Source organism: Elephantulus edwardii, unplaced genomic scaffold (genome assembly GCF_000299155.1).
Source record: "Elephantulus edwardii isolate Elephantulus edwardi_28Jun2011 unplaced genomic scaffold, EleEdw1.0 scaffold00121, whole genome shotgun sequence".
Taxonomy (NCBI): Eukaryota; Metazoa; Chordata; class Mammalia; order Macroscelidea; family Macroscelididae; genus Elephantulus; species Elephantulus edwardii.
In genome coordinates this window covers 5,002,229-5,011,296 of record NW_006399871.1, presented here as the reverse complement: position 1 = coordinate 5,011,296, position 9,068 = coordinate 5,002,229, and the positions used below count along the sequence as shown (strand labels likewise).

General features: G+C 48.6%; 1 protein-coding gene across 1 annotated transcript in view; it reads left to right on the top strand.

Annotated features, from left to right (window-relative positions):
* The window catches only part of LARS2 (leucyl-tRNA synthetase 2, mitochondrial), a 162,800-nt gene extending 154,545 nt beyond the window's left edge, over nucleotides 1–8,255 (top strand). The window contains exons 19-20 of the mRNA XM_006892970.1: nucleotides 4,174–4,301; nucleotides 8,076–8,255. Of these exons, the coding sequence (XP_006893032.1) occupies nucleotides 4,174–4,301; nucleotides 8,076–8,255 (308 nt within the window). The remainder of the gene's footprint in view (nucleotides 1–4,173; nucleotides 4,302–8,075) is intronic.
* Nucleotides 8,256–9,068: the final 813 nt, after the last annotated feature.

The following is a 9,068-nucleotide window of genomic DNA, read 5'->3' as shown; positions in this document are numbered from 1 at the left end:
GAGGACTGAATAGCTTCTGGATTGCTGAAAGAACAAACATGTGTCCTGGAAAAAGTACAACCAGGCTGCTCCTTGGAGGCGAGGATGTCAAGCTTTGTCCCACATACTTTGGGCATGTTGTTAGGAGGGGACAGTCTTTGCAGAAAGATATCGTGCTTGGAAAGGTGAAGGGTCAAGAGGAAAAGAACAACTTCAGCAAGGCGGGTTGACACAGTGACGGTGTGGGTGAGTGGGTGAGGATGGCACAGGATAGGCCTCGGTTCAGATCTCTTGTTCATAGGGGTGCTGTGGGTCATACTCGACTGGACAACACATACCCACAACAATATCATGTACATGTGCACAGTGTAGTGTACTGGGTATGTATATATTTGTTCACTTCAACAAAATTACAAGCATTCAACCCATGTAGAAGTGTGTATATGTGTCTGTGTGTACATGCCTATGAATGTGCATGTTTGTGTGTGAGAGAGAGAGTTACAAAGGAAAAGAAAATGTCTGTCAATGCCCTGATGGTATTTTATGCACAGTTATGTCTGCTGTTATTTCAAAATGTCATTGGAATCTTCCTTTGGGTAAAACCGGAAGTGAAAAGACAATACTTCCTGTTCCTTTCTTTGGAGTTGCCCTAACTGGCTGGGGCACAATGGGAGCAGACACTGAGTCTCCAAGTACTCCTTTCTGATGTGTCTGAGGGCAGGTGTAGGGAGGTGGGGGTGGGAGCAGGTCAGAGAAGCCCACCAGCAGGGGACTGACACCCCTGGATGCAGTGACGACTCCGGCTCTCCAGGGTAACAGGGGAGTATGGTGACCTTGCCATCTCCAGAGGGGAAGACGCTTGTTCCAGGCATTTCTCAGGAAGGTCAGGGTCAGCAGCTCTCCTCGAAGAGAAGGAGGAAGAGGTGGACTATGGGGAACAGCCGGCCCCATGTGGTGGCCTTGCATGCCAAGGCTTACCACTTCCTGGCTTGAGTTTAGACTTCATGTCCTTCTCAAAGACCAGCTCTCAGCCTGCCCTATGTCACCTTGCTGTGTCAGGTAAAGAAACCACTGTATTTGCCATGCAAACGTTAGATGTTTTTACTTCCCTAAAATGCAGAGGGAGGCGAAGCATCCCATACAAACCGAGTCCTGGGTTTCTGTGCCCTGCTGCTCGACAGGATGGCCCCGCTCCTATATGGAAATGCTGGCAGGGGGTCAGACTGCTATAAATAAGTATCCTGATTACTCCAGGAAAGCTGGGCTTCCTCGTTTTCTTAAAGTGGAATTTCTGACAGCTTCTGCCCAGAACATTTGTGTCCAAGGTCCTGTCATCTCCCAGGCGTCCTGAACAAGTGCCACAGCAAAGTTTGGACTCCTTCCCTCTGCAGCTGGCTCCCGGGACAAGCCACACTGGACGAGCCTTCTCACATAAATAAATAGATCTCTCCCCTCTGTGACCTCGGTCCTGTAATAATAGGAGCTTCGTGAGGATCCTTTCTGAGGAGCAAGCAGGAAGGGCCTCTCTCCTCCTGCCTAAAGACATAAGTGTTAGAAATGGAGCGAACACAGAAGCTCCGGGATAAGAAAGCTACATCTTTCACACCTCTTCACTCTCAGACTCTCGTGGGCCTTGACTCCCTTCATATTATTCTACAACACAAGGTTATAACAAGAATGCCAGAGAGAAAAACATGTTCGAAAGCTGTAACAAATAAAGCAACAATACTGTCAAGACTTGAGTCAAGGTGAGAAATCAACAAAATGGAATAGACACGTGCCACCCGGTGGTCTACTAAATAGTGGCTCAGCTGTTACCTCCGACGTTCTGAAAAAAAAAAGCAGCTCGCTCTAGAACATAAATCAGTTCTTCTACCTAGCACATGCATATATCTAATAAATATGGATATAATAGACAGAGGCTATCGTATGCATACGTACGTTATGTGCCGTCGAGTGTGACTCATAGCGACTCGATGAACCACAGACCTGAACTCTGTCCTCTGCTGTGCCTTCCTCATCGTCTCTGCCACACTGGAGCCCATTGCTGCAGTCACTGTGTCAGTCCGTCTGGCTGAGGGTCTTCCTGTCTTTCACCGATCCTCGCTTTCCAAGCACAATGTCCCGCACTAAGGAATAGCCTCTCCTAACATGCCCAGAGTGTGTGAATCAGAGCTTTGTCGTCTTTGCCTCCGAGGAGCACTCTCGCTGCACTTTCCCAAGACATATCTGTCTGTTCTTTGGGCAGGGACGTTTACTGCCTCTGACAGCTCGCCGGAGGGTCAGCTTTACATCAGCTCGAACTCAACAGCTATAAGTTGAGTTTGAAATGGGATCTTCCGTACTCTGCGCAACACCACAATCACATTTATAAAGAATCTACCAGTGAAGGAAGCAGAGTGTTGGTGGACACTCTGGCTCTGTTCTTTCTTTCATCTCAGACACTTTGAGTACTCTGAAATTAGTACATCTGCAACAATCCTTGCTGTGTAATGTACTTTGTCACTGTTTTTAACATTTCTATAAATTGTGATTTGAGTGAAAGTTTACAAAGCAAATTAATTTTTTTCTTCAACCATTCACATTCACTTTGGGGTTTTTTGTTTGGGTTTTTTTATTATCATTATTAATTTTAATGAACATTTACAGAGATTTTGGATTTCCATTCATTCATTGTTACACTTTTCTCCCTGCCCACCCCTCCCCTGCAGTTCACTCTTCTCTTTGAAAAGTAAAAGAAAAATTCCTTCATTTTACAATCCCCCCACCCTCCCCCCTGCACTTTGTTTGATAACGTTGATTTCAGTACCCACAATGGGATCTCACTTTTCCCATTTCCTCCCTGTGATTCTGATTTCCGTTCATCTGCACCGCTCTCTTTCTTTCCTTTCTTCAGTGGTGGTATGCTGTCATGTTCCTATTGTATATTCTGCTTTCTCTTCATCCATCTTAATGTGTCTATTATCTAGTTCCTTTTTTTTACTCCCTCTCCCATATTCCCAAGGATTATTCCAGACCAATAATGAAGGGATGATTTCTTTAACAGCCTGAGGTGTGAAAATTGACCTGTATTTTGCTAAGTAATATGTTTCACATAGTACACAAAAGAAATTATAACTAGATTAAAAAATTTAAATGAACCCTTCAAAATAAAGAAGGGAAATTTTGAACTGGTCTCAAAGTATTTAAAAAAAATACTTTATAAAACTATCTTTTCAGACTACAATAACTATTTTTGAAGAATCTCTATAAAATATTCAAAATAAAAAATCAGGGAGACAGTGGGATAAAAAAGCAAAAATCAAAAGTTGCCCATAATCTTACCTCCCAAGGAAAATTTTCTACTATTATTATTCAGGTTTATTTCCTCCCCATCAGAAGTCATATACTTTTTAAAAAATATAATTGGAGTCATAGTGTGGGGTGTGTGTGTGTGTTTGTGTGTGTTAAAATATAATTGGAGTCAGAGAGAGAGAGAGAGTGTGTGTGTGTGTGTGTGTGTGTGTGTGTATGTGTGTGTGTAGAATTTTGTCTCCTCATCTATGAAATCAAGTAATATTTTAAACTGTGTTAAAGACTACATAACGTGATTTGATGGTGATGGCTGTTGTTGTGAACCATTAAGTCAGAGCTGACCCTCCAGCAGGTTTTCAGAGGCAGTTAATTGCACGGGAGGAGACTGCCCATTCTTCTCCCTCAAAACAGCTAGTGAATTCGAATCACTTACCTTTGGGATTGCAGCACAGTTTCTTACCACTAGGCTACCAGAGCTCCCTTGGTGGTGATCATAGTGATAGTTTTATTTTCTTTTGTTTTGGGGAGAGGAAGCACTCAAGGGCAGCGAGCGGACCTGTGCTCCTGAGCCGAACAGAGGATTTGACATCACAGTCTTCCCTGGCGAGGGACCACTGGCTGCCAGCTCTGACCACTGCCCCTGCCCTTGTGCCTTTGACTCTGTGCCCCCCTGTGAATGCTCAGCAGGGTCCTGGGCACAGCCACATCCTTCTGTCCAGAGCACTGTTTATCACTTGCGAATAAAATTGTATAAACCTGAGGTTGGTGTTGTGAGTCAGGCTGCATGAGTGGGGAGCATCTTGTAGACCATGAATAGCCATAAAGGCCCCCCTCAGCCGGGCCGTGTGGGATGAGCTAGCTGTGTGCTCAGAATGACCCTCCTGTGCCTTGGCATTGCAGGCCTGGCGCTGGTGCCACAGAAGCTGTGTGCTCACTACGCCTGGGACACCGGCGTGATGCTGCAGGCGTGGCCAGCCGTGGACCCTCACTTCTTCCAGAAGCCTGACATCGTGGAGATGGCTGTGCTGGTAAGTGTCTCCCCACCGCCCCCAGAGTCGGGAGGCTAGTCCTCTGGGATGGACGGTCCTCCCGCGGCCGTAGTTTTGATTGGTTTCTTGTCAGACCTTAGAAGCCCGCATGGCCTTCAGTGGATTCTTCCTATGAGGCCTCATGTAGCCGGGGAGGAGGGAAACCTAAATTCCCTCAAGCCATCGGCTCTGTAGGTCATCTCACAACAAAAGCAAGTGAAAGGGAGTTCTGGTGGCCTAGTGGCAAGAAGCTGCACTGCAGTCCCAGAGGTACGCAGTTCAAATCCACCAGATACTCTGCTAGAGAAGGAGGGGCAATCTCCTCCTGTACCAGTCAGATCCGACTTGATGGTACACACACAAAAAATAATAAAATAATTTAAAAAAAAAAAAGCAAGTGAGAATGAAATGTTCATGGCCCTGCAGGGATTGGAAAGTGGCGAGAAAAGAAGGTTCTGGTTTCTTCCATCCGAGTGCTGTTCAGTCTCTCTGGTGAGATAGTTGGCAACACAGGAACACATCTCTGTAGAACATATTTCAAAAAATTATTATAATACTTTTTTGTAATTTGCATCATTTTGAATACATAAGAATATTTTATGGCTTAATCTTTTCTTAGAGCCAGTAACTCCTTTATTATTGGTCCTATCTGTAATTTTTATGTATTTGTTTTAGTGGGATTCATTTACAGGGAATATCGTTTAAATATACAGATGTAGCTTAAGAGGGAAAGCCAAGTAGACCTTTTAATACGTGCCCTCTGCCACACAGCGTGCCCAAAGTATATGAGATGAAGTTTCACCACACTTTCCCGTAAGGGGGTCTGTTTAGGAGAGGGGTCCTTGGAAAGGGACATCATCATCCTTGGGAAGGTGGGGGGGTCAGTGAAGGATGGGAAGACCCTCAGCAAGATGGGTTGACACAATGACTGTACCAATGGGCTCAGGTGTGGCAGAGATGAAGAAGAGGGCACAGGGTGGGGCAAGGTTCAGATCTGTCATTCATAGGGTCGCTATGAGTGGTAGTCAACTCAGCGACACCTCACAACAACCACAAGCCATGCGTGGAGCCAGCCACACATACATCCACAATTTAAACACATGCGTCCACAATGTCCTGTGACACCCTCACTCTCTGAGGGAGGCACCACCGATCGGCTTTCTTCAGCTGAAGAAACAGGCCCATCTGAGTCCGCTCCACTGCCCGGCTTCATTCATTTCTCCCACAGTGGTATTGAGTGTCCACTTGATGCCAGGCACACTGGACTCTCAGGGTTTAAAATCAAATGAGACAGAGTCCTGACCCTCATTAGCTTAAAACCAGGAGAGGTAAACTGAAAGCAAAACAAAAAGGAAAGAGGACCATACGTAAAACTGCTGCATATTCTGAAAACGCCACAACAAAGCTAAGCTAGGATGTCCCCAAAAAAGCTTGAAAGTAGGAACTCAGACAAATACATGTGTACCAGTGTTCATCACAGGGAGCTATGGTGGCCTGCTCACCGCTGCCGACTCAAAGGCATGTGGTTCAAATCCACCAGCTGCTGCATGGGAGAAGGACAGTCTCTGCTCATACAATTTATAGCCTCTGAAAACCCAGTGGAGGGTCAGCGTTGAGTTAGTTCTGACTGAGCAGCAGTGACTTCTTATTTTTTTTATTTTATTATTTTTGTGTGTGTACCGTCAAATCGCATCTGACTGGTACAGGAGGAGATTGCTCCTCCTTCTTCAGCAGAGCATCTGGTGGATTCGAACCACGCATCTCTGGGATTGCAGTGCAGCTTCTTGCCACTAGGCCACCAGAGCTCCCTCAGCAGTGACTTTTGAGAGTTGAGACTATTCATCACAGTATTGTTTGCAGTAGCCAAAAGGTGGCTGTGAAAACACAAGTATCGTGTGGTCTGTGGGTGTGAACCACCTCAACGCTGTGGTGGTCAGTAGGTATCAAGTCAGCTTCAGTTCATAGCTGGTCTGTACAAGGGTTGCTGTGTGGTGGGCAGCTACCATCCTGATGGCCTCCAAACCATCTGAGCTTATTCTTGGAAGCCCAAGGAGTGCAGCAGCCACCACGCATTTTGCACACGTGTTTCCAGGCTGGAGCACTGGTGAGTGGCTTGGTGTTACACTGCCAGCCCAAAAGCGTACAGTTCGAATCCACCAGCTGCTCTGTAGAAGAAAGATGAGCAGTCTCCTCCCATGTGATTTAGTGCCTCTGAAAGGCTGCCGAAGGGTCTGACTTGATGGTACACAATGACAATAATCACAAAAGGAAAAAGTGAAAAAGACTGCCAACCACAGAAGTCCTGGAGCGGGGAATCACTGCCCTCCCAAGTGGTCACTTCTGGAGAAGAAATCCGGATGCGCTTGGATGTTAGCAAGTAGCCAGAATTGGGAGCTGCATTGTTGAGAAGTGGTCACTTCCCCGAGCTTTGTCTGGTCAGGTGGGAATCCCACTGCGCAGCCCTGGCTCCCCAGCCTCTCTTCTGTGCTGTCTTCCACTGCGCCCCAGGGAGGAGCAGGAGCAGAAAGTGCAGCTGCCTTTGAGCGAAGAGGCTGTCTTCTTCCAAGAACTTCAGAAAACTAAGCCCATCCTCAGAGCACGGAGCATATTCTTTCACCTGAGTAATGTTCTCGAGGCAACATATCTCACATGCCCCCAAGATCCTGTCCTCAGGTGAGCCGTGCCAGGGAGCAACTGCTGTTGGTTCTCTGAAAATAGCCTCCTGATTTTAAGTCATCCTTGCAGAGAAGACCTTTCATCTCGACGACTGGTAAAGATCATTTCTGACTATAATTGAAATGAAGTGAAAGCTGCGTGTGAATTGAGATACTGGTTCCAGGCACCAGGCCAGCAGCAAGACCCCCCCTGGAGATTCTGGGCTCCAACTGTGATCCCAGTTGTTGCCAGGGCTAGAAATAGAAGTCACGTGTTCTCTGGGCCTTGGCGTGCCAGGTCGTGGGGACACAGAGACCAGAGCCACCGCCTGTATCTTCCAGCTTAGCTCCTTAGTAGGGAAGACTAGGGTGACGGAAGAGTCACCATGGGGCCACATGGCCTCCAGGTTATGGGGAAAAGAAGGAGACTCAGACTCTCCTGAGCCGGAGTCTTAATTGGACAAAACGTCTCTCAGCCTCCGTTTCCCCCAGTTATAAAATGCAGCCAAGCATGGTGCCTGCCTTACCCCATTGTTAAGAGGAGCGGTGGGGTGATGCCAGGCAGTGCTCAGCCTGCTTCTGGACGCCCTAAGAGCAAAGCCTGGTGTCCGGGAGGAGCTCTGGTGGTGCAGTGGTTTAACACTCAGCTCTCCACCAAAAGGTGAGTGGTGTGAATTTCGCTCTCAGCTTCTGGAATGATGACACCTGGGAAACCCTTCAGGGTGGTTCCAGTCCATCCTTGGGGGTTGGTGTGAGTCAAAAGCAATTCAATGGCGGCGCGTTTTGGCCTGGCACGGAGCAGGCCCCGCTAGGGACCAGGCCTTTCTGAGGACTTCACAGATCCTAACGGTGCCCGCACAGCAGCCTGTGAGAGCCCCTGTCGTTACTCTCATTCCCTGGCAGGCGGTGAGGTGGCCAGCCCCATCTTACCCACGAGGAAACAGTGGCAGAAAAGGCTTCAGCAGGTTACGTCCAGAAGTGTTGGCCTTCCCTCCCTTCTTCCTCATTCCTTTTCCCGTGCGCGATGGTGCCCTTTGCCAGCGATGGGTCCTTATGTATTGGGTTGCCTGTTACCCTAGGACTTAACTTCACTGTTTGTCTCCCCTTTTCTCCTTCTCAGATCAACAACAAAGCCTGCGGCAGAATCCCCGTGCCCCAGCACGTGGCCCAGGACCAGGACAAAGTGCACGAGCTTGTCCTCCGGAGCGAGCTGGGGGTCAAGCACTTGCAGGGGCGCAGCATTACGAAGGCCTTCCTCTCCCCCAGAACCGCCCTCATCAACTTCCTGGTGCAGGAATGACTACAAGGAAACGACAGCCGGGACCTCCCTCGGGGGGAGCCTGCTCCCAGGCCAGGGATGAAGACAAAAGAAGCCTGCGGTCAGAGGAAGGGACGGGACAGATGTTTGAACAGTCATCTTGTGCTATGACAGACTGCAGTTAGCAGAGTCCCTTCTCTGCAGTGAGGCCCGGTGCAGCGGTGACAGATGGTGTGGGTAAACGAGAAAACACTCAGTGGAGGGAGCTGATCCCTCACCCTCCCCTGCAGAGTGGATGGAAGAGGCTGACTAACGCCGTGTGAAGCCACCCAGATACTGCTGGGTGGAAGCAGAGAAATCGGAAACAGCTCAGGATGAGAGCTTTGCCTCTCAAGATCCTGGAAGCTTCTGGTTCCTGGAAGTTGCCCTGCCCTTGGCTCTCCTCAGAACAGAAAACCAGGCTGCAGAGCCAGATGTGACTCAGGCGGTCACCATGCTGTTGACCCAGCAACTGAGCTCAGAACCACAGAGTGTGATTCCACAGCCTCAGGCTAGGTGACATCATTGGGGGCTTGTGGAAATGGACACTGAGCTCTGCTGAGGTGATTTGACTGGAAGGCAGCAGTGCCAGTCCTCTGCCCAAGTGCCCACCAACCCTTAGCCCCTCCATGCAGGCCTCTTCCTCCACACTCACACAGACACGCTGCAGGGCCTGTGCTGGAACCGGACCACAGGCTCGTGGAAAGCCTCATTCCTCACCTGAGTGACAGGCAGCACTCTATGCCCCTTCCCTCGGTGTGTATGAAGCAGGCCCCTGGCTGCTGGCCCCCAGTCTCCAAGCCCCATTGCAGCCCA